The sequence below is a fragment of the Cuculus canorus genome, chromosome 3, assembly GCF_017976375.1.
Source record: "Cuculus canorus isolate bCucCan1 chromosome 3, bCucCan1.pri, whole genome shotgun sequence".
Taxonomy (NCBI): Eukaryota; Metazoa; Chordata; class Aves; order Cuculiformes; family Cuculidae; genus Cuculus; species Cuculus canorus.
The window spans coordinates 86,332,436-86,358,746 of NC_071403.1; the positions used below are offsets into that span (position 1 = coordinate 86,332,436).

Sequence of the window (26,311 nt, forward strand, 5' to 3'; positions counted from 1 at the left end):
CAGCATTTCTCTTGTACTAGTACCATCTCAAATGAACATAAAAAAACCCAATAACAGTAATAATCACTGTTGGATTTATTTCTTGCATTACAAATGACATGGTTTTATTCATAAACCCTCTCCTACCTTGTGTACTTCAGCTCCTATGACAGAAATGCATCTACTTTTAGAGATTACCTGAAATAATTTTATATAGTTATGATATTGATCAGGTGCTTGCCCCTTCACAGAAGTGTAAATTACATGCTTGATAGTTTAGTTATGACAAATAAAAGCTGATCAGGACAGACCTTTGAAATCAATGATGTTAAGTCCCTTTACACTACTAATAAGTCTGCTTTGCTCCTGCAAAATTGGTCTAAACTTGTTCTATATTCTTCTGAACTTAGAGAGCTAAATTCAGAAGTCCTCACTACTGACCATGACTTTACTTAATATTGAAAGGATGGCTGGGAGGATCTTTTTAAAGGCAAGTACTTTCACCATTGCCCAAAAAAATTTCCAACTCAGAATCAAAGAATAGTCTGGGTTGGAAGGGACCTAAAGATAATTTAGCTTCAACCTCCCTGCCACGGGCAGGGACACCTCCCACTAGACCAGGCTGCCCAAGGCCCCATCCAGCCTGGTCTCGAACACCTCCAGGGATGGGGCACCCACAGCTTCCCAGGCAACCTGTGCCAGTGTTTCACCACTCTTGTAGTGAAGAAATTCTTCCTTATGTCCAGTCTAACTCTGCCCCTCTCCAGTTTACACCCATTGCCTCTAGTCCTATCACTACAAGCCTTTGTGTAAACTCCCTCCCCTGCTTTCTTGTAGGCCCCTTTCAGGTACTGGAATGTTGCTATAAGATCTCTTTGGAGCCTTCTCTTCTCCAGGTTGAACAACCCCAACTCTCTCAGCCTGGGAGGTGCTCCAGACCTCTGATCATCTTTGTAGCCCTCTTCTGGATCTGTTCCAACAGCTCCATATTCTTCTTATGTTGATTCCAGAACTGGACACAGTACTCCAGATGAGGACTCACAAGAGAGGAATAGAGGGGCAGAATCCCCTCCCTCAAACTCTTGGCCATGTTTCTTTTGAGATAGCTCAGGATGCAGTTGGCCTTCTGGGCTGTGAGTGCACATCGCCGGCTCGTGGCAAGCTTCTCGTAGACCAGCACCCCCAAGTCCTTCTCTGCAGGGCTGCTCTCAATCATGTCATCCCCCACACTGTATTGAAATTGGGGATTGCCTCGACCCATGTGTAGGACCTTGCACTTGGCCTTGTTGAACCTCATGAGGTTCACACAGGCTGACTTCTCCATCCTGTCCAGGTCCCTCTGGATGACATCCAGTCCTCCCGGTGTGGCAACTGCACCACTCAGCTTGATGTCATCTGCAAATTTGCTGAGGGTGCACTCAATCACCCTGTCTGTATCACTGATGAAGATATTCAACAGCACCAGTCCCAGTACGGACCCCTGAGGGACACCACTTGTCAAGGGTCTCCACCTGGACTTCGAGCCATTGACCGCTACTCTCTGAATACGACCATTCAACCGGTTTCTTATTCATCAAACCATCCACCCATCAAATCCATCTCTCTCCAATTTAGAGAGAAGGATGTTGTGGGGGACTGTGTCAAAGGCCTTACAGAAGTCCAGATACATCATATCCATTGGTTTTCCCATGTCCAATGCTGTGGTTACCCCATCATAGAAAGCCACTAAGCTGGTCATACAGGACTTGCCCCTGGTGAAGCCATGCTGGCTGCCATTAATCACCTCCCCGTCATCCATGTGCTTTAGCATGGTTTCTAGGAGGATCGGCATATTATCAGTATGTACTGTGTATCAGGCTGCTGACAGCATTGAGATGCTCTACACTCTTAAGTCTCTTTTTGCAGTCCCAGGAACAATATTCACACCTAAAACTCAACACAGTTTGGTGTTGGGATATAACTAGTTAACAGTGACAAATGGAACTAGGCTATAATCCCAGAAGAAACCCACCTGGAGGAAGTGGCAAAAGCAGTGGCAAGTGGTGTGATGAGTCCTAAGAGAAAACGATATGGATTTTGACGTGTGGATGCAAAATAAATAAGCGGTAGAATGATTCCTCCATGGATGAAGTGGCCCAGAATAGAGGCAAAGATGTATTTTCCCAAACTGGTCACCAGAAGTACAATATCTTCCATTTCCACAATCTTGCTCCCAACGAGGAACATAATGCCAATAGGTACATACCTGTATAAAAAAATATTGCCTGTCATTAAGTACAAATAAAAAGCCTTTAAAAATATGACGTTTTCCGTTCTGGAAATAACATTCTTGTAATGAATATGCCGCTTCTACTGAAAGGTAGTACCGTATTTAACAGACATCAGGTTAAGCATATTTAGAAGGTCTCTCCAACACTCCTGCTTGGTGAAAGGCAGACAGTCAAACTGAAAAAGCTGTGATCACCTAGGCCTTCAGAGAAGCAGCTAGGAGAGTGCTGAAGGGAAGCCCAGTGGGAAGGAGAAATGCTGGCAGAAGCTTTCAGGATAAGACACTGATGTAGAGTATTAGTCCATCATAGTCCATCAGGAAGGAAGGCAAGCAAACACCTAAAGCTAAAGTCACTGCTGAAAGGACAGCAGGTGGTTGGAAAGAAAAAGGAGCAGTATCATGTCAATAGAGCAGAGAAAAAGGTGGAAGGGTTGGATCTTACACATGCTGTGACTGTTAAAAGGGTAGACATGTTGGTTGCCAATGTATTCAGTGTAGGAAAGCAAAAGCTATGCCCATACTAGAGAGCTTAGCTAAAGGCTGCCGATGCACATGCCAAAGATAGCAATTACCTCTGCTATTTGCCTGCAAAAGGCTAAGTTAAATGATCAGGCTTCCAGAGCTTTCCTCAAGCAAACAGCCACATACATTCCCCTGCCTCCTATCTAGCAACATGCCACATCTCAGAACGTCAGCATTTGTTTGAGGTTTTCTTTGTCAGGAGCACTTGGAGCTGCTCCAGGGGAAAGGGCACCTGTAAGCCACAGCCACACCTCTGGTCTCAGTAGTGCAGCTGCAAACAGCCCTGAAAAGACAGAACTGCACTTCCATCTACAGCACAACAGCTACTAAATGAAATACAGGAATCACTTCAAGCCCAGGGTCAGTTCCTTGGAAGCCCTACTTGGGATGTTTGTGTCTGAGTACCTCTGCTGATGCTATCCGTGCTCCATCCATTCCTGCTCCTAAGATTAATACTAAAAGGTCAGCCAGCTCTCAAAAAAACCTGCCCCAGGCACATGTAACTACAGAAGATCTGCCTGTATATCTCAGAAATAAAGAATGTTTTTTCTCCCACTCTCCCGTCCAGAAGCTGATCTGTGGAGTCAGGACAAACTTCAGAAGGTCTGGTTAAGCATGCAAAGATTTGGAAAGCTGGGCAAGCTTGAAGGCTGCCCAGATCACCCACTTCTTCCTAGACTGTCTCACCCTCAATGGTTCTGCAGCTCCTCTGTTCAGTGCAGAGAGCACCTCCTGATGTTCCAGATCAATGTAAGCATCCTTTCTGCCCTCCCTTGGCCAGATCTCTAAGGGAACCTGTTGAACCCTCCCCACTTAGCCTCTGTCAACTCTGAGACAAACTGCCTTTGAATTACGTTTCTAAGCACTCCAATTAGCCATATCTCACTGAGCCCCACTCCTGCACAAGCTTTGCAAACACGAACACTGGATTCAGAGCTGATACAGGATCCCTCCCCTTCAAGAGTGAGATTGGAGAGGAAGGAACTGAAAGTTGAGACCAGAGCACTACTAAACACAAGATCAGCTTTTGAATGGGACTAGACATGAGGTCAAGCTGCCTTTTCTCTTGGTAGCATGATTTCACCCATTCCAAAGTATCCTTTCGGACGTACATGCAGCTTGACAGAATTTGAATAAACACCGGATAACACAAGAGCCTTAAAGAAAAAAAGAGAACAAGTAAAGGCTAGGGTGCACTGCAGTGTTAAGACTCAGCTGTGGTCCCAATAATCCACAAAGTAAAGGATTATATAGCAACTGATTGGCTTGAAGTGTTAGCGCTGTAATCAGCTGAATACAAGAACTGCCTCTTATCAGTATTCAGTGTCCAAGGAATTACAATCAAGAGTAGAAGACTTAAGCTGCTTTGAGACTTTGAATTTTTCAATCCCTTATGGCAGAACTAACACAGAGATCTGTCTGTGTAAAATCAGGTGTTTTGTTAAAACCTTTCTGCTTCTTAGAAGGAGGAAAATAGTAGGAATGAAACATGCAGAACGGAGGGAGAAAAAGTACCTCTGCTACAGTAAGCTTACAGCTCTTCCAACAGCGTTTGAAAGGGAGTGAGAAAAGTTCCACTGTTAATTTGTTAGTTAGTTGTCTTTATGAATATTTTAATTTTTGCGTGTTATGTATCAGTACTGTTAGTTTCACAGCAGCAGCCTAGGCCCATCCAAGAACATTCTTGATACTGCTCTGAGTAGTATCAGATGCATCCTTCCTGACAGAAAACCCCGTCAGGAGGCTGGTCCTACCTCAGCTGAGGTGGCCCAAACCATTCTATAAAGGTGCCTGCCTCCTCCAATACTGTTTTTTTGTCTAGTGAGAAAGTCCAGTGTACTCCAGTCCCTAACATATAGACTTTTTTTGGTGCCAAAAGCATTGTGAGATTGGTCAGAGCAACATTCATCCCATAATTATGTCTGCACTCCAGAGAATTAAGTGAAATAATGGATTTGCTCACTAAAAGGCATGAAATCAAACAGACAATCATCAGTAGGAAATACCTACATTCAGGGAGGTGAAAAGGAAAAGAGAATCATAGAATAGTTTGGGTTGGAAGGGACCTTAAAGACCATCTCGTTCCAACTCCCTGCCATGGGCAAGGACATCCCACTAGATCAGGCTGCCCAAAGCTCCATCCAACCTGGCCTTGAACACCTCCTCCAAGGATAGGGCATCCACAACTTCCCTTGGCAACCTCTGCCAGTGTCTCACCACTCTCATGGTGAAGAAATTCTTCCTCATATCAGGCGTAAATCTGCCCCCTCCAGTTTATACCCGTTCCCCCTAGTCCTATCACTACGTAAGACTTTATGAATAGCCCCTCTCCCGCATTCATGTAGGTCCCTATCAGGTACTGGAAGGTTGCTATAAGAAACATCTCTGGAGAAGCAATCACAAACGAGAAGCAAAGAGTTGATCACTCTGTAACATTAATTCCTGCTTCACCCGAAAAATAAAAGAGATCTTAGAAGAGAAACAGAGATTTAAAGATCCACTGTATAACTTGTGCTCTGCTGGTAACAATGACAAAACACTCAATAGCCAGTACTACCATTTCAGTAGGGTGGACAGTCTCCCTGGAGACTGTTCCTCCCTACTACACAAAGGGACACAGGTTCTCTGCTATCCTTCGATGCAAGTAAACAGCCAGGGCTCTGTATTCACGCACTCAGCAAGGTTTCTCTTAAACCAATACCAGCGAGCGGGCTATCTTCTGATCTCATTGGATATCTTTCAGGTCAGTACAAGTAATCTTTTGACCAACAATAAAATCAAGGCGTGAAGCTACAAGTATGGTTTTACTTATACACTGCATTTGCAAGTGCACTCCAAGCACCAGCATTCCTGGCCTTCACATGACCATATTTCTCACTTCCTCACACCTCCTTTATTTATTCAAGGCCAGTGCCTTTAGGCACATGATGGAAGCTAGCCATGGGCTTATGCTGCTTTGAAATAGAAAGCCTTCTTTCCACTAATTATTCAAAAAGGAGTCCTGGAGAGGATTTTTAAGCAACCCTCTGAAGTGTTCCAGACTGATACCTTGAACTATGTGTGACTGTCTAATTAGAGGGCACAAGCATGAAGAAAAGACCCCATCATGCGACACCATGACATTCACTTTTGCTGTGATGAGGGATCTGGTAGGAAAAAGCTGAAGATGTGGGTGAGATTCCTGAACTGAGCATAATATTGTACTGCAGATGTAGCTGCAGCCACATACTCACCACATAATCCAGGAAACCAAAACCATAGTTGCCTCATTGAATGAATTAAAGAAGCGAATCAGATCTTCTCCTTCTGGGCCAAGCTTTTTCAGTGCCACTCCTAAAACCAGGGCGAACAGCACCAGTCCCAAGATATTCATCCCTTCAATCTCAGTACCTATAGGGATCTGTAGAGGTGAAAAAAGAAGGCATTAGATGCAAGACTGGCACAAACCCCAGCAAAATAGTCACCTCATTTTGCTGCTGCCCAATTGATCTGAAATCAACAAGTGGAACATATTTTGGGAAGAAAGAACTTATTTTGTTGAAGAAACCAACCAAGAACTGGACACAGTCCAGATACAAAGTTATGTAGTTACAAGGAGGCATGGATTCAGGAAAGGGCCTGCCACTGCCTCCCTGCATGCCCTTCAATGTGATACATGTGCTCTCTATGACCTGAACAGGAAACCTCTCCAATTTATGCAGGACAAGCTCCACTGCAAATGCGAAACAACATGAGTCCCGATCATACATGTATAGGAAGATAAGTGTGGGAGAGACTGACGGTATAAATGGCAGATATAGTGATACCGACTGCCTAGCTCTGCTTATTCCACCAGCCACCATTCACTGTTGGCACTATGCTATTCTACTGCCTAAACAAATCATACCTGCAAGAAGTTTGTAGCAGTCTGGCCCCAAACGTGCTCTGATTTCCCGATACCTCTGATGGGAATCTGCTCTGAGAACCTGCCAGCTCCATTGCTTTAGTGCAATATTTATACCAAGGTGAAACACCACAAGAAAATAACCAATGTTATCAAGCAGAAAGGGGGGAGAGGGGCAGAGAAAGGTAACAATTCATTCATCTGTCCATGTCAGCTGAGAATATGCAGAAAGAACAGAGAAAATACCTCTTCCCCTTCTCAGAAATCATGTTGGCTGCATGGTAAAAGTAAGAGGATAAAACCAGTATCCACCTATTGACAATAACTCGTCTGCTCACAAGTCTGCTCTGCTGGTCCTTCATGAGTGCTGGAGCTTGTTTGGCAAAGTAGTATCATACTAACTGAAGGAGTGTTCTTGTAGCTACATAAAAATATAATTGTTTTGACAACCTGTTCCTCCCACTCCCAGCTTAGCAGTACAAGCTCAACATGTCAAATTGTTGTTTTATTTGGAAAGGCTTCTAAAACAGATTAGGTTTGTGAACAAGTTTTGGCCTTCTGGCTAGTTTAAGTAGACACTAGTTCAACACTAGTAAAGAAAAATATATTCTGAGCTAAAAAGCTTGAAATGAATATTGACTAAAGAACTCAAGATACTGATGTGCCAAATCTGGCAAAATCAGCCTGCTTGAGATGATATTTTTGCTAGAAGCATATTGCTGAACTGGATTGTCTCTTAGTGGCTGGTGGAAACAAAGTACTGCACAGAAGGGGATAGAACAAATTGTACACAAAAAGTATGAAAGGTAAACTCCTGTTAACAGAAGCATTTACTAATAATGAAGGTTTGTATTTTTTTATTTGCTAGCTACAAAATAATTAGATATGGGATCTGCAATTTTTTTACAGTACCTTGTTCATGGCTAAATTGTCAGCATTTGATTTCCTACTGAAAGAAGGGAAAACATGGACAGGATATTAAGAACGGGGCACAGTGTATCTGCAGAGATGTCTGAAGAAATGTGCTGTTTTCTCCACACACAATTGTACTTTTCTGTCTGGATAGTTTTGTCTATATTACACTCTGTATGCCTGAAAGCCCTAAACTCTTCTGCAGTTAGAAAAGTTAGACAAAAAAATGAGACCCTCCCACTCAGTGAATACACTGTGTACACGGCATGCGCATATTTTTCTGTTTTTCACTCATGTCGGTAAAACATAACTCTAGGGCAGGTGATAAGGTTTACCATAAGGCTAAAGAGAACCTAACAAAGTGTCAGTGATAAAATATCAGTAACAACGTACAAATGAATGTACCAGTCTCAAATTTTATGACTAAAAAATTTATTAGCAGGAAGAAAGTAAGCATGTAGTAAAATAATGCTGCCTTGTCATTTCATCAAAACTAAAGTTTTCTCTTGGAAATGTCAACTTGGGCAAAATGTGAACATTAACAACAGAAAAGAAACACTTACTTAATTCACGTAGACTGAATGCAACACTTTCATTGTGACACAACTTTTCACTTTGCTTTTTCTCCCCCCACTCCTTATTTTATAACATGACATCTTCTATCAGGTTCATTTGATAGAACGCTAATTTGAAAGTTCAACTTGGAACAGAACTTTACCATAACAGAAGCAAACCCTTTCCACAGAAAAAAAATATCCTAAAAACATTGAATCCCCATTCAGAAAAAGAATAAATTAGATATCAAACTCTGATACAGAACAGAAATTCAGTGTTTCAAGCTGCTGAATGTGCCCAGCACCCTGATCTGGATGTTAATGGGAGGGAATTTCATTACAGTACTTCATACTGATCTTTTGTAAAGCCTATCCACCCTTTAAACTCCTTCTACCAGAGATTTGCTTCTCAACTCGTTAAAGGCAGTGGTGTGAGCCTGAAGCCTGGCAATCCACTACCATCTGGGGTTCTTGAAGGTCTAGTCTCAGGAACGAGGCAGAAGTGTACTGAATCTCCAAGAGGATTGCTCAGCTTCCCACCAGCTGTGTACGGCACACAAGGTCGCAAAGCAGGACAGAGCTTGGGAGGTACATGGGAGAACCAGGGCCAGAGCTCCTAGTGCTTAATTTCAAAGGCCCCTGCCTGAATAGGGCAGTCCAGGGCTCTTCTGGGTCATTCCATCCCTACAAGCAGCAGCCATTCCCCCTTCTTTAGAGCCAGGGGGGCCAAAGGCTTGCCAAATTTCATAGAATCACAGAATCACTAGGTTGGAAAAGACCTTTTAGATCATCGAGTCCAACCATTCCTCTCCTGCTCTTGGGAAGCAATGGGAGGGCGAGAGACAGTAGCACTTTGTTAGCTACAGCCAGGACAAATGACTTCTTGCCATCTGTCTTACCCTTCAGAGGGGCCTACTATGCATAAATTGGCCAGTTCTTCTCAAATGCCCCTATATGTCCCCAGAATGACAGTATGCGAAGTTCAGTCTTCTTTCACCCTTGGAGATGTCTCCACCTTGCTCCTGGCATTGCAATCGCTGCTGCTGTTGTTCTCCAAGTGCTCACACTAACTAGTCCTTCAAACCTAGTTCTTGTGATCTGGAGACCCCTGAATTTGACAGTCATCAAAAGCTTCTTAGCTGTTTCCCTCTTAATTACTGTCATCCTGCCACCCCATCTTGATCTCTCTCCTGAGCCAACCTTTTTTACAACGTAAAATATTCACCATCACCTTCCAGCACCATAGACATAGGCAGAAGGTGTATCATTCCCACAAAGTGGTAACTTACTGCAGGAATTTGCTCCCTGCAAATCAATGGGACAATCTGCAGCACTCAGGGAAATTTACCTCCTTGCAGCACAATATGGAAAGAGTCCAGCAGTAAATCCTTAGCGGAAGATCCTCACAATCCCAGCTTCTAAAACTGGCAGATGCTGAACGGCCTTTTTGTACTGTAACAGAAGAGTGCATCACTCCAAAGGAGCTGCCAAATCAAGCAGCATTGTGGACACTAAACAAAAACAGCTTTAATGAGAGCTTTGTTCCTGGATAAACTATGGGATGCTTATTGTTTGCTTGAAATTATGTGTTCTGGTAGGAAGATTCATGGAGGTCTTCTGGTCCTTGAATCTCTCTGAAGATCCTGTTGTATTTTAGCCCTTGAAACAAAATGCTTATCAAGGAAACAACTGCTGACATCAAGCTGTCAAAGTAGTAAGTGGCTGAAAAGAAAATGCAGCCGTGCGATTTGAGGAAGAAGAGCAATCACTGGTTTGTGTATTTTTACTGCTGCCACAAGAGGAACTGAGAGTCCCCCACAGGCTCCCTGTACTGCAGATGGGAAACTAAGATAGTCTGTCTCTTCAGCAGCAAGGCTTCCCGGGGCACAGGGAGGACGTAGCCATAAAAGCTGGGTAAACACGAGGGGAGCCTGCGAAACAACAAAAAGGATGTGGCTGAGCAGACATCCACACACCCCACTATTCATATCATCAGCAAGAGAAGACAGCGCATATTAACCAGTGGGGAGGGGGAATGTAATCAATGGAAAATTTTTCTCTATTCATATGGACAGTAAAAGGAAAACATTTCTCCTCTTCAATCAAATACTCTGCTAATGAAAAAAAAAATAGATAGGAATATACCATATTATTTCCCTGTAACTCAGCTTCTATCGCTATGATATTTATACCTCATATTATCCAAAAATAATACTCTTCCTTTCCAAATTTAATCATCATCTATCCATAAATAACATGGTCAGACCAGTACTGAAGTTGAGCTAATAAAACTAAGATAATATTTTCTTTTTATTTGGTCTACTATTCTCTAGGGACATAGGGCGTCTTTTGGAATTAAAGAAGCTCAGCTCTGGTTTCGCTCCAACAACTGAAGAAAAGTTTTGGGAAAGTAATAGTGGAAGTAATCATAACTGCTGGCAAAAACAAGCACTAGTGACAAATTCAGAATATTTTTTCTGATATTACATCAAAGAGAATTCTGATCAGTGAGAAAATGAAAGAAAACTGAAAAAGAATATCATATTTTAAATTGCCAAAAGATGCATTATCATCTCTTGAGGAACAGTGATGGCTTTGAACAAGCATTAAAAAGTACGCAACAGTCAAGCCTATGTTCAACAGATATGGTTGGCCCTGATCCATTCTTTATTGCCAAGGAGCCCCGTATCAAACTCGATACTGAAGTGAATAAGACCATTCTTATTCATCTGTTCATTTACCCCAGCTTAAATTAAGAATAACTACACTCTGTAACCAAACACATATCTAAGTGCACATTGTTACAACTTTTCATACTGAACTTGGCTTTTAGCAGCACAAGGCTGTATAGGCATATACTGCCCGAGGATATAATGGTGTGAGAAAAGGGCTCTTTTGGGATCCCATGGTGAGTACAGATCAGGGCTACTGCAATCTTACAGGCACAGGGAGAGCCCAGGCAGATGGGGCTGCCTTCTTCCCCTAGTGAAACCACTCAACAACCTTCTAGGCAAGGGCTGACTTTTCCCCTGCTCAGTTCTTGTGCCATCCAAGTCACCTGTCACTCTGCCTCTGGGGCTGGTGAAAGTTCAGCCTGTCAGCTGAAAGCAGAGTTTGGAAATACACTGTTCTGCATCGCCTGCCCACGCACCGTGAGTGGGGAGGAGAAGGTAATGAAGCCAGTACTTCCTGCACCCAGGGATATGTTTCAGAGTCCCTCTGGATAAGAATAAACCGCTTTTTCCTAAATGGTTTTACAAATGGTGGACAAGTCCCAGCTGAGCCCTTCCATGATAAATACCAACATTACAAGCCTCTTGCCCTAGGGATATTCAAATATTATTAAAAATATTGTAACGCGCCAGCCAATGCTGATCTCAAATAGTCAGAATGAGCCTGAGAAATGGAAGATAACCCTGAAAGTAATTTCAGTCTGTCTCAGACCTCTTTCCCCAAATCCCATGAAAGCACATAAGATATTTCATTTGGAATGAGGGGACACATTGCAGCCTGGGATACTGTTTCATAGCATGCTGCCTGTAAGGCAATGGTAATTAATGCTGGACCTGTGATATGTTGGCTCTGGCCAATAATAAAGATGTTTGATAGCCCTGTACTGCAGAAGAGACGCCACTCAACGGGATACAGAGCATCTCAAAGTCCTACAAACTACATATGAAAAATAACACACTACCTCAGCTACATCTGCAAATTAGTTTCCTTTTTTACACCATTGCAATAGCAGCCTATTTGTAACATTGTCTCTATTATTTTTACTCCTTCAGACCACCTGTAACTGCTTCAAACAAAATTTCAGCAGTGTGACAACAAGAAAAAATTCTCAAACTCTTTTTTTCTTGGGTAGTGGAAAAGAGCTCATCCTCTCCAAACTGCTAATGAACAGTAAAGTTGAAGAGACATATCAGACAGCCTGATTGATATTTAATTCCAAGTCTACAGAAAGTTATTTAGAAATATTAGGCAGAGTGACTAATTAAAATTTAGATCAAGTGAGACCAAGTCTAAGAAAGCATATCAGTTAAGCTCAACTCTCCTACTCATCACAGCTTTCTTGTGTGGCTGTAGGTAGCTCATCTGGCTTTTGTGTGTTTCAGTTTCAGGCAGAGAAAAGTACTTGTTTCTTTTCAATGACTGCCAGAGAGGCTTAAAGATTGTGAAGTAGTCAAATATTACAGTTGACAAGGGTCTGTGTAAAAACCTAAGTAGTGACTTTACCTTTTCCAGCGTGACATTTCCGGAGGTAGTGTTTCTGACCAGCGTCGTATAGCCTGTCGCATACTGCAAGTAAGAAAAACAACAAAAAGAACTACAATATTTGCCAATCAGATCATCAATATGACCATATCATCTAGTATTTCACAAGTAGGAGACTATCATTAGGAAGATTTTTTTTCTGGAGACCGTACTATAGAGGATAACAAACCTGTCCTGTGCAAGAAAAGGGAGTGACAGCATATGCAGCTCCTACTCCACGTGACAACAGAGAACTGCTTTGTGACCACCTGAACTAGCAGATTTGGGCAGCAGCCAAGGAATCCCCCTTTCCTCCATCCTGCTGTTGCTCACACACCATGCTCTGCACTAGCTCTGGCAGAAGCCAGTGGCTCTTGTGCTGTTTCAATGTTAGAAATGGTGAGGCAGGCATTAAAATTGTCAGTAAAATATCTAAAATCTAGGGCAACAGTCTACTTTAATAAATAAGCTAGACTCTTCACAAAAGCAGGGCATTTTGGACTTGTTTTCCTTAGATATAAAATAGAGGAAAGAAATCTTATGTAGTTGTCATTTACCTGTGACAGCAGCAGCACAGAGGAAAGGAATTCTTTATTTTATCCCTGAACTTACAGAACCCTGACACGTGAGCTACACATAATATCTTTTTCTTGATATTTTTGTACTGCTCCTATTTTTATTTATGGCATATTGACTTGTACTGTATTCTGTATACACTCACTATGGAATCTAATTTTAACAGTTTGACCTCGTTTTTGATACAAAAGCAAATCCACAGAATACCACAAGGCAAAAAAAAACTATTATTCTGCTCCTGTATCATAAAGAATCACTCTGAGCAATATTCCCAACAGTGTCTATCCTAACATCTAAAATTAGCGCTAAGAACTAAATCAAAATCGTCTTGGAGCCCCACAGCTCCGTCCATCAGTTTAAACCACACTATATTCTGGTGCCAGTTATCATCCTACTACATTTAGTCCTCTGTCAGAAGAGAAGCCAAGCTGAGCAATTAAACCAGCAAAGGATACAATGGAAAATACTGAATAAAAGCATCAGGCAACAGGTAATGCTTACACACATTGAAGCCTTGTCTGTTCTGAACCCAAGGATTTCCTAGCTGGCTCCTTTAAAGTGATAAGCAGCTTGGCACAAAGCAGAGCTCCGACTGTTGCCCAACATGGCACCCAAAATATAACATTCTAAAGAACATTTTTGGTGCAGGTACAAAATATAGGCTACAGATACACTTTTGTGTATTTGTGAGGCGTATTTTTCAAAAATAAAACATTTGCAGTGGAAGTTGTATGCCTGATTACATCAGTAGCTTTTAAAAAATCCCACCTACTGGAAGTAAATTAACTTCTGGTATTTTCTGCACCATCTTTCTAATCCTTTTCAAAATGAGCAGTCACAACGTCTGTCTGTGCACAGTAGCTCATGTCCATAGCCCACACATTATCTTACCGTTCGGAAAGCTGCAGCAACAAGATTTGCAGGAAACAGGTTTCTGTAAAATACAAACAAGAAAATGAAATATTTCTTGTAGAACTTCTAAAATGAACCCACCAAGGTGTTTTGCTCTCAGAAACTGAATTCCTTTTGCAAAGGCAAGCTGACTGGCATTAGTGAGGTGTGTACTACAGAAGATATTCTGGCAGCACAGAGCAGTTGTCTTGCTACACCTCCAGAGGTGTGAATGCCATCTTCTTTTACTCACATAAAAAGGTCTTTGCTTCTCTGCCACACCTAACCATGTGGGTAGGGACACCAGGAGCAATCGGATATGATGCTATAATAGTTATACACACTCATCAACCACTGGCTAGAGAAACTCAGCCACACCAGCTGCAGCAACAGCTCATGGCCTCAGGGGCCAGGCAGATTTTTAACATTGCTCATGTGATTACACTTCCATCACAGCGTCAACATGAAGGACAATCCAATCAGCAAAATCCACTTAAGAGAATGGCTTAAACCTTCAACAAGGTCAGCTTCCATAAACACCAAGGTAAAGCAAAACAGCATCGCAAGCTTGTCTGCAAGGGCCCAGATGAAACAGACAATTCATATGGAAAGTTGCAACATCTGAATTTGGTAGTGCCTTCATACAGAAACCCAAATCAAGCATCAGTCTTGTGCAGAGAGGACAGCACGCAAAGTGACAAACACTTCTACTGGGCATCCAGTGTATATGTGCATCTGTGAAGCAACAAGGACAGGAAAGATGGGTAACTGGACCATGCAAGGAAAAAGTTGCTTCTCATTGTGTTTTACAGTTGGTTTTAATGCTATGCTTCCTTTCTCCCCTTATGGTGGGCAAAGAGCATGTGTTCCCCTAGTGAAACTGCAGCTTTTTTGCCATGTCAGAAAGCAAAATAGGAATAAAAGTTGATCTCTGGGGTCACGGCAAGACCCTAGCTATGAGACTAGGAAGGCTAGGGGCTCAAACTGAAAGCACTGCCAGGCAAATGCATCGGGGATGCATGGCAACTCTCAGGAAACAAAAGACCTTGCCCAGAGCCAGTTAACTGTGGCAAAAAAACCCCAAACATTTGGGTAGCTGCTTCTCATTCGGTTGAAGAATCTGTAGCTACCACCGGGTTGCGCCCTGCTAACCACCCCCAAGTTTATTCTGTAGTCACCCTGCCAAATGCAGTTTTAAACCAGCCTTCTGCCTGTGATCATTCCATGAATACCATGGAAAGTGTAAATGTGAACCACAGCACAAAATGGAGCAGCCAAGTCAAATCTTTGAAAGCAAGAGAGAGATTAAGATACAGCACAGACAAAGACTTTGGCCTTTTCCATTGCATAGCTCCATTATCCTGCCACACAGTGAGGGTTTTCCCATGGCCTTGACAGCAACGTAAAGTACACAGACCTTCATCAAACAAGTGGCTGCAGTGAACCACCTCAACCTCTCTGTTGTGTTACAAGTGTGTTAGGAGGCAGATGCAAAAGCCAAATTGCTCTAAGAATAATTTGGCTTCTGGAGTCTATGTTCCACTGAGGATGAAAGGAACAGCAACTTTTTCTCCTTAACAATTTGACAATACACCTGTCTGCCTGAAAGCAGTAAAACAGGCTCCAACTCTGCAAAGATACTTCAGAATCGGTCAAATAAGATCAATGGACAGCTAATGTGCATCAATTCTTGCACAGCTGGAACAGTGATGGCTAAAAATCCCCTGTAAAGCAAAAGCAAACTTGCTTTTATCAGGAGTAAGACATTACAAATACAAATAGGCTGAGCTCAGTGCACAGTTTTATGCAAAAAAAACCCCTAAAACATGTTGTTGGGAAAATAAGGATTTTTTTTTCAACTTTTCATAGCAGGATTATCACTTTTTTAAAAAAAAAAAGAATTGACTGGATTTTGAAGAAGCAGAGATGAATAAAAGACTGAAGATCAACCAGAAACCAAATTACTTTTTTTTTTTTTTAATCAGCTTCTCCATCCTGATGAAACAAAGCCAAAAGCAGCAATCCTAAAGCCTAAACAATATGGTTCTCCAATGTTTAAACATGGCCAAGAAAACAAACCCTCCATAATTTAAACAGTATGTCAGGCATGGCCTTGGTAATTAAACACTAACTTAACTCCAAGCATATACTTAAAGCACATACTTGAGTGATGCCAGCAGCCCTGCTACCTCAAGGCAAAGGGCAGGTTCTTGCTTGAAATGCGAATAGCATTAAGCTATTCAAATAGGAGCATTTACCAGTCACTCTTTATCCCTGGAATACTGGTCGCAAGACCCAACTCTGAAGACAGTGAAGAGCATTTTTGATAATCCACCACGAAAAAAAATGCGTATCTCAGTTCAGCAGCACAGAAGGAGCTGTGTGTTTTGTTCTATCCAACTTCTAGGCACACCTGACTGTGAAGTCTGAACAACACAATGTTTTGCTTCTCTTTGTTTCAAATTCTGAAGTTTAAGAAAAAAACATGTTGGGTCATAAAAAGCAACCACAAATAAATAGCTTTTCTTAGAGGCACAAGTCCACACAGACTACACGCATTGCTCATCTAAGATCAGTCAGCGTGCGAATTAAGTTAAGCTTTAATTATGGGTGTGTCACACCACAAGTTTTTACCTTAAGATACATTTGTGTAAGAACAGCACTGCAGCACCTGAAAAAAAAAAGTCAGGGTGCTGCATGATCCAGAGAGACAAAAGCTGGCAGGTGACCTGCCTGGGCTCATCATATGCTTGTCCCTGCAAGCTTTGCTCATCACACACAGCAAGGCAAAGTTCATCTACCACAGAAATCCAGACCCATGTTGGTCCCTGCAAACCAGCATTCATCGCGTTCCAAAGGCCAAGCAGAGTAGCCTCACAGGGAAGTGCAAACATCCCTCCTGTCCTAGTGAACCAGCAAATGAGAAAGCTGATGAGATGGGTAATCGGGCATGCAAATTAAACGTGAATGTCTGCCAGTCATTTTTTTCCACGCAGACCAAATATTGAAAAGGTTTTGTAACTTCGAAAGCCTGTACCAGATGCAAACACGGAGTCTAAAGAAATCACCACAGTTATTTCACTCCATTGCTGACTCCTGCTGCTGTTTCTAATGGCCCCATCACCGACATTGCTATGCCCCATGCTAGAGAACACGTTTGCCTTTTGAAGCAGATGTGGGTTATCACAAGAGCATACCTCTGAGGAAACCCTGATTCTGCGTTTCCAGGGATCAGGCAACGTTGGCCCTGTGATACATAAAGACAAAACTTGCTGTATGTGGCAAGAATGAGATAAGGCAGCAATGCATGACATTACAGCAGGGGGACAGATGCGCTGCACGCATCCAGGTGCTCCACTGCTGCTGGGACCTTACTCCATGGAGAGGGATGGATTACCCATGCACAGAAGTGGTGTAAAGGTAAAGTAGCTGGTACAGAGAAACTTTACTCCCCTCACCAGGAATCAGGCAGGAAAGTCTCCCTGTCTGCTCTAAACTGTGCAGACAGCCCCCTAAAAAAAATCAGAAATCCATCAGACAGCCATTAAGGGGGACAGCTGCACCCTGGGGCTGGGGCAGCAGCTGGGACCAGCCAGGAAGCCTCCATACTCTGAGAAACCACCCATTTCAGATCCTCTTAAAACAGGAACCAGAAAGCAGCAGCACCAAATGCAGGAGTTTCAGGTCTGAATGCTTTCTGTTTGAATGCTGTACTCATCACACCATCTTCCCACGTACAGCTGGATAAATGCAGCTTTTTCCTTTTCTTCAGTGAAGAGCTGATCCCACCAGGCAAGAATGGACCATTACTTCCTGAACTGAATTTAGCAGGAAAGTCTCACTGTGGTTTTGCTGTAAGAGAAATCTTAATTCAGCTGCAGCATTCACAACTGGGAATTCTAGACGACTAAGGAAACCCAGAGCTCTAAAGAGAACAAAAAGGGGCTGTAGCTCCCATCCTTCTCAATTTTGATATTACAGGCCAATTCCTCTCTTCCTTACCCTGTATCCAGTAGGATAAGGATGGCATAGGAACTCCTTAATTGAATGTGTAAGGGATTATTAACAACTGTTTCAAAACAATACTTTTGCTAGAGCCCTGCAACCAGCTTTGATCTGACAGCAAAAGCACAAAAGGAAACCAGGGTAAGTAGAACAAAACCCTAGAATACTCTGCATTCCTCTTGCATTGCTTCTTCCACTTCTGAGGCCAAAATCTTTGCTCTTGGAAAATATATTTTTGTGAGAAAGCCTAGAGAAAACATTCTTGTGTTGTGTTATCTGCCGGGATTTTTTTCAATGAAGTGTTTTCAATGGTAGGAGTCCACTGATAGCAACTTTATTGCTGTCTGTGGCAACCTACCAGAGCCCAGTTTGGACTGCTCAAGTGCTTTTATTTTTCTTTCTGTCTCAACATTTTTATTCAATATCACACAGCAATTCTTCTCATCTGCTTTTTGGTATATATGTAGATACATAATACATGCTCTGGATGTATACATATTTATGAGTGCGTGCATTTTCTTTAACACAGAGGAGTTTGAAGATGTGTTTACTTACAGCAGATACTTGGTACTTTTTTGCCTTAGCAGTGCAGTCTGCATCTTTGCTTCTTGGAAAATAAAACATAACTGGAGGGAGTCAGTAGTAAAAATGTAGTGAATATAAAGAAAAAAAGAAAGGAGCAGAAATGTTCAGGGGCTTCCTAACAAAAAAACAACACCAGACAGGGCAGGCACATAAGTGAAAATGTTGAGTTCTTCCTACAGAAATCACTCAGTAATCCCTATACTGCAAGAGAGGATCCAGGCTCAGAAAATGACACAAGCAACAGTGGACAGCAACATTACCACTTTTCTGAGGGTATCCCAGAGTTAAATCTAACCACCCAGCTGTGAAACCCAGGGATCAGCCTGTCTCAGAGACCAGCTCTCAGTTTAACTGCAGCTGCTCCCTGGCCTCTTCTTATTCTATTTAGAACTACAAAAGTAACATCTCCCTCTCCTCTCATAGCAGTCGAGTTCCACTCTTTCCACATTAGTATTTCAGAGAAGACCTTCACAGTTGCCACTTCTGAGTGACTCGCCAGGAAGACCAACACCATAAGAAACAAGTGCTACTGAAGCAACTGGTGCCCAAGCACAGGCCACTGCCCATGTGCCCACCCTAGCCATCTGCTCTGCAGCCCAGCCAGCAAAACATGACCGACGCTTCTCCCTGTGCTCAAGCTCGTGCCTGCCTTCGCTCCATCTCCAGAGCTGCTCATAGGCAACGCACGGGCTTGTTGACGGCGCCATGGGAACTCCTTTTGGCAGCACACCTGGTAACCTCCGGCAGAGAGGCAAAAAGGGCAGTGAGGAACAATAAAATTTAAACTGCTCTTGCAGACTTGCCTGGCAGCCTGAGAAACCCCGACCTTACTGCTCAGGACAGACACTTGGACCTCTGCGTACTCTTCCTATAAAAAGTAGATGATACTACTGCCTCTTTCCCTCCCTAGACTGTTAAAGCTAGAGCTGGATTAAAACCAGAATTCACCTCCCAAAGCCAATTCCACGGTTTCAAAACACGTTTTCTTCCCAAAACTGGGCAAAGAAAGCCTGTTCCAGACCTTTTTCCACTAAAAGAAATTGTAAAATATTTTGTTCAAATGTTCCTTTTTGATGAGTGAGATTTTCTACTGAAGTCTTTTGTATAAAATTACAGCAAAACATTGACCTCACTGAAATGAAATGCCAGGATCACTCACTGTTGGAAATTGTCAGGATCAATATGTTCCTGTGAAACTCTTTAATTCTGTTGAATCAGCAAATATAAATCAGAGTGAAAACAAAACTCTGACCTTATCAAAACATGCAGTCTTGACAAGTGCCCATCAAAAGCGCTAACAAATCAATACATTCTTGCAAAACACTTGGTCCTGTTGTTTGAACCACTCTCCAACAAGCTGTAGGTGGACTGTGTTAGCTGTCACGTCCTTATCACCACCTTTCTCCTTCTCACCTTTTTCTCCCTGGGTAGATGCCTAGAGCAGTCAGAGCCAAGCTGGTGCTCTGCACTGACACCTACCCAGCTGGGTGCTGAGCCCCAGAGCCCACTGTATCACAGCTACCTTCTTCTTCCACCTCCTACTCACTTCACAGCCAAGCCAATAAGCAGTCTTTATTATCCATTTCTTTGCCTTCACACCAAAAAAAACCAAGTAATGGATGACACTAGAAATTCTAAAATTTACCACCATTCTTCTGGCCGGCATTCTCTGCTGGCACTCAGCACTCACCTATCTGGCACAAACGAGCTGCTCTCCACACCAGATGCTCTGCAGATTTTCACTAGGTCCACTTTCATCCAAGACCATGTGGAGTGAGTGTTCCAGAGCCTGGATGAACATAAGAGCCTAACTGGGTGCCCTGGAGAAGCCTTTCTTCATTGACAGGGAACAGAGTTACAGAAACCCAAGGTGTCCCCCTGGGTTCAGACCACACTCCACTTTTTGTTTAGGTTTGTTGTGGGTTTTTTTGTGTTCGTTTAAGCCATCAGCCTTGTGGAAGCACCTCTGAACTCTTGCTAGATCCCTCAAATGATCACCAATCCGCACCCTCCCCCTGCCTTTGGCCACGTTCATCTTTCAGGGAGCTCCAAAGAGCTGCCTGTATGGCAGACCTGGGATGGGATGAGATGAGATGACCCATCAGCATCCCTGCTATGGGGCACAAAGGCACCTTCAGGACAGATCTGCTGTCCCCACCCCACATCACGGGGCAGAGGAAGCATGCTTACTGCACACTCCAGGCTTGCCTCCTGCACTTGCCAGGAGGGTGCTCCAACACATTCAGCCAGAGGAAGGCAGATAAATTAGACCTGAAGGTTGTGGTCAATGGACAAAAAAAAACACAGACAGCGGTTTGGTTCACCAGTGAGTCATTATTCATTTGCTACCAAAGCCTAAGATAAATCTTTTTTCCAGAGGTCGTGCCTGCATGCATAGGTGCAAGTTTGTGTGGAAGCTTTAGACTTGGAAATGGAAAACTGTGATGAAGCACTAAGCTGGCCTCCAGATATCACTGCAACAATGGAAAGCAATATCTTCCATCATTAACTAATACACCTCCCAAAAGCAGATCTGCATCCTGGGAAAGGACACTAGTGAACACTGACTCACAGCTGTTTCCTCCTTGGGCTACATTTTACATGCGCTTTCAGTGCTGTAGGGGGACTCAGTTTATCCATTTGCACGTCATTTTTCCCTTTTCTCTGAAACCAAGCAGTGAAGCCTTGAAGGACACAGCCAGACTCATGACACAACTGAAAACAAAGTTTTCTTTCCTCTAACAGAAAGTTTCATGACCAAAAGAGAGAAAATGAAAAGCAAAGAGCAGGATGCTGCAAGATCCATCCACACTGAAGATAAAGGTTTCAGTCTACCAGGCCCTGTTGACTACAGGCTTCAGCAACTGAAGTCCAGGTTACTTTGGTACCAAGACCAGTACTCAGACTGGAGCACTCATGCTTTTAAGAACAGTGGGAAAAAAAATGCAGAGGGAAAGAGATATTATTTGCAGAAAACCACTCACTTGCTCACATGCCTGGGTCCATTAAGGATTTGTCCTAAGACTGGGAGTTGTAGTGATGTCTGTGTCCAAATGCTTCTTTTCCGGACTGGATTTCACTGTCACTGCTCTGACAGCTGGACCGCCCAACACTGTAGCTGCAACAGCCCTTCCAGAAAAAAGCTGAAAAAGTGCCCCTGACCTCTCATTTCCCAGAAGGAAATCCCTCTGCAGCCCACAGGATTGACCCACGTTACTTTGTCATGAACATTACTTTGGAGTTAATGACTGAATCTCCCCACCATTATACCCTTTCAAAGATGAAGTCTTCACCCACACTAGAGCAAGAAGCAGGCTTCTACTGTTAGCCTCACAGATGTTACCAGAGCCTGAAACTCATAGGAACATCCTTGCCCTGTTTCTCATCTACATCCTACTCTGTTCTGCATGGCAACACAGGAATGAAACACCAGCTACAGCAGCCATACTAGGATGTACCTGCGGCAGCCACTGATACAGTCGTCTTCCCAACTCTCCTGGTTGTGCTGACTCCCTTTTTTATCATTTTCCTTCACCTGCCTACACTTACATTCAACTCCATGTCATCTTCACCGCCAACACCTACTTCTGCTGTCCTGTTATTACTCCTTAATGTGCTCTGTCAGGAATTGCTGGTCCTTAAGAGAGGTACTTAATTTTTAGTCCTTAAGAGAGGTGGGCTGAGGACACGAAGCACATGGTCGTCAATGGGACAAACCAGACTTACTTTCTGTCCAAAGGGAACATTATGTCCTTTTCTCCCTCAGAAAAGTAACATTGATTTGTAAATACAGTTTTGTTCTGTTTGGGTTTTTTTTGGTTTAGAACCTCTTTTATCTTTGTTGCCATATCCAATTACCTAGAAACAGCAAAACAAACCTTTCAGCTGAAAAACTGAACTCATAAAAGCAAAACAAATGATCTAAATAAAAATACCCCACTCAGCCTTGTAATTACCAAAATAACCATTAAGCGCACAACTCTCCAGCCACCTCACTGGTGGGCAGGTCACCTCTGTTGCTCTTCTCTTTGCACTTTGCTAACATCTGCCACCTCCAAGCCATTCATTTCCAGTGTTTCAGCAAACCTTCATGCTGTATTGATGCACTATCCCTTTACATCATTCCCTCAGCGGCACTCGCCAGGAGAGACCCAGCTGTTGCTTCTCAGTTCTCCTTTATGCCACCACTTTTCTCAGGAGCCTGTAATGCACCCTTCTATGACTGTCCAACAGTACTTAAGTGTGACAAAGTGGCAGAGCCAGACCTAGGAGAACAAAACACATCAGCTGTTCCCATGTGGGGTTCTGCATCAAGATTCATCGAAGCACAAGAGGCTGCATTTAGAAGTACAAAACTCAAAAAGCTGTCTAGATGTCTGCCTCATTTGTGGAACTGTTCCTCTCTTATTTAAAGAGCTGGACAGATCTCAACAAGACATGGGCTCTAAAAAAAAAAAAAAAAAGCGAAGCCTGCACCTTTGCAAGAAGGAATAAGGATAAAACAAGGACCATGATCTGCTTAGAAGTGGAAGCCTTGCTCCCAGGTAGTTTTGGAGAATGCAAGTCTTGTCTTTGAAAGGTGCAAAGGTGGGATGGAAATCTCACAAACATAGAGAGTGTCCTCATGTTGAACTACATTTGAGGTATGTGCTCAATAGAAACACAGGGTTGCATTTCTATGCCTGCTCTTACAGAAGGGCACTATAAGAGGCAGGTTGGCATTTGAGTGAGGAGACTGAAATGGGAGGAGGAATAAAAGGTAAAGACGCATATGAGGGATGGGGAGAGTTGCCCTGCCCTGCCTGCAGAAGATGGGCAAAGGTGCCAGGCAAAGACATTCATCCCCACAGAGGGCACCTAGGGGCCACTCTCCCTTCCAGGAGGGACCAAAAACAGGCCCAGGCACCCAGAGCTCTGAGCAAGCCTCAACTCATCCTTGCAGCCACCCAGCCAAAGTTAAAAGTAAAGGGGGGAAAGGTAGAGCATCCTGCAACCCTATGCCTGACTGTGCTGCAGGTACCTGCGCAGAAAGCAGTACCTCTGGAGAAGCCAGGATGAGGAGAAGAGGGGACGAGGACGGAGAGAAGGAGGAGAAGGGGGGACGAGGACGGAGAGAAGGAGGAGAAGGGGGGACGAGGATGGAGAGAAGGAGGAGGGGAAGGAGGAGGAGGGGGGACTACCCTGGCTGCAGCGTGCAACACCGCCGGCTCTGTCATCATCCTCCGGCGGCGGCGGGGGGGCAGGAGGGAGGATGCGCGGGAGCGGGGCGGCCTCACCTGACGAGGTCGAGGAAGGAGTCTACCGTCTCCTTGGTGGGGGGCACGACGCCCGGCAGCCCCAGCCCGGGGGTGTTGAGAGCGGAGGCGCCGGCGCCGGGGCGGACGATGAAGCCGAGGGCGACGGCGAGGCCGGAGGCGATCAGTGTGGTGCCGAGGAAATAGGCGACGGCGATGCCGCCGAGGCGGCCGAGCGAGCGCGTGTCCAGGCTAGCGGCGCCGGACACCAGACTGCACACCACCAGCGGCAGGATCACCATGCGCAGCATCCGCAGCAGCATCTCCCCAGGGAACGCCAGGTACGACACCTGCGCGGGGCTCAGCGCCGCCCGCCGCACCGCTGCGCCTAGACCCACGCCGGCCACCACCCCCGACACCGTCAGCAGCACCAGCGCGTTGCGGCGCAGGAAGCCCCACAGCCGCCCGCCCCGCTCCCCCGCCGCCGCCGCCGCCGCCGGGCCCTCCGCGTGGCCGTTGGGGCCGTCGCCCGCCTTGCTCTCGCCCGCCGCCTCCTCCATGCTGCCCGGAGCGGCAGCAACAGCTCCCGCCTCACCTCCGCCGGCCGCGCGACTGACGGAGCAGCCACGCAGCCGGGACACGCCCCACCGCGCGACAGGGGCGGGGCCGAGGGTGACCACGCCCACTCGCGGTGATGGCCACGCCCACTCCCGTCGCTGCCCCTCCTACCCGCGGGTCGTTGGCCCCGCCGGCTCCATCTGCATGCGAGTCGCTGGCCCCGCCCCTCCGCCCGGGGCTCGCCTGAGCTGCCCGCGCGCTGGGCCAGTTCGACGTGGTTAACGCGCAGCGCTTCTTTGTTCGTTGTCACAGAGCTCACGCGTGTCCCTTCAGCTGCCTCCTCAGTGCCCTCCTCTATGTCCCTGTGGCTCACACACGTCCCCCCAGCGTTCCACTCAGGGTCCCCGTTGCTCACAGGTGTCCCCTCAGTGGCCCCAGGGTTCCCACATGTCTCTTCGGTGTTCCCAGAGCTCACAGATGTCCTCTCAACGTCCCCGTGATTCACCCCCATCCCCTCAGTGTCTCCTTCAGTGTCCCACAGCTCATGCATGCCCCCTCAGAGGTCTTCTCGGTGTCCCCACAGCTCACACACATACTCCTAGCATTCCACTCAGGGTCCCCATTGCTCAGGCAGACCCCCTCAGTCTCACCATGGTTCCTACATATCCCCACAGTGTCCCCACAGCCCACACATGTTGTCTCAACATCCCCCATGATTCACACACAGCCCCTCAGTGTCTCCTTCAGGGTCCCACAGTTCATGCATGTCCCGTCAGAGTTCTCCTCAATGTCTCCTCAGTGTCCCTGTGACATACACACATCCTTCCAGTGTTCCATTCAGGGTCCCCATTGCTCACATACATCCCCTCACTTTACACACATATCCCCACAGCTCGCGCATGTCCTCTCAGCATCCCCATGATTCACGTGCAGCCCCTCAGAGTCTACCTCAGTGGCCCACAGCCCACGCATGCCCCTTCAGAGGTCTTTTCAGTGTCACACACAGCTCACATACATCCTCCCAGTGTCCCACTCAGGGTCCTCGTTGCTCACACACGACCCCTCAGTCTCCCCACGGTTCACACACGTCCCCTCAGTGGCCCCATGATTTGCACGCAACCCCATCAGTGTTCCCACAGCTTACACACATACCCTCAAGTTTTTCTGCAGCTCTCACATGTCCCTTCAGTGTCCCATGGTTCACACACATTCCCTCTGTGTCCCCCTCCTCTCTCCAGGAACCTTTTGGAGAGGCAGGAGCCATCCTCTGCACCAGGACAGTTTGTGGCTGTGCCCCTCATCCCTTCCATCAAAACTGTAGAGCAGTTAGCAAGCTCACTGGTGGCATGGTGGCAGGGACACGTGGAGTCCGAGCATGGTTCTTTGAGGTATTGGGCTGAAATCCACATTTGAGAACACGAGCAGGTTGTCTGAGGAGCAGACGATGCCTCTGATGGTACAAAGTTTTCATAAAGGACTCCTGGGACTCTCAAATCTCCAAGGGCCTCAGAAGCCCAGTACTGTTGCGTTTGCTCACAGAGCCAGTGGCATGAGCTTCAGCCAATGTTTGAATTTTAGAAGGGGTTTCGTTTCAGTTTGTTCCCTTGACATCAGCAAAGCACAGCCTAGCAGAAAATGCACTGTGAAAACAACCAGCCACACATTTGCTTTTTGAGTAGACTGGACTAATTAAAGAGAATGACTGGGTGTGATAGGGCAATAATCCTGATTTGATAAGACTCTTTTCTGCTTTGCAGCCTTGTGGATAGAGCCAAAGATTCCTACACCATGGCTGGAGCTCCTGGGAATTGTCTCCATCTAAACAGGTAATACCATGACTGACAAGCAGATGTGTCCACCACAAGCCACCTCAGACCTCAATGCAAAGTCTTGACTTGCAGCTCGCTCTTGCACCAAAATATGACTCTAGATACCAGACATATTTTATAGTTGTTTTCTCAATAACTTTCCATTTGAGGAACACTTGGTTTGTTGAAGCCCAGAATGAATGTTCCACCAAATTAGGATAAGCAGAGAGAGGAAACAGAAAATGAACTGAACAGGAAAGCATGTATATGCACACACTTTC

At 45.0% G+C, this 26,311-nt stretch overlaps 1 protein-coding gene across 1 annotated transcript in view; it reads right to left on the bottom strand.

The window, feature by feature from the left end:
• The window catches only part of SLC1A4 (solute carrier family 1 member 4), a 34,354-nt gene extending 10,115 nt beyond the window's left edge, over positions 1 to 24,239 (bottom strand). The window contains exons 1-5 of the mRNA XM_054062098.1: positions 23,707 to 24,239; positions 13,841 to 13,883; positions 12,356 to 12,418; positions 6,004 to 6,170; positions 1,991 to 2,224 (exon numbers count right to left, since the gene is read on the bottom strand). Of these exons, the coding sequence (XP_053918073.1) occupies positions 1,991 to 2,224; positions 6,004 to 6,170; positions 12,356 to 12,418; positions 13,841 to 13,883; positions 23,707 to 24,224 (1,025 nt within the window). The 5' untranslated portion in view covers positions 24,225 to 24,239. The remainder of the gene's footprint in view (positions 1 to 1,990; positions 2,225 to 6,003; positions 6,171 to 12,355; positions 12,419 to 13,840; positions 13,884 to 23,706) is intronic.
• Positions 24,240 to 26,311: the final 2,072 nt, after the last annotated feature.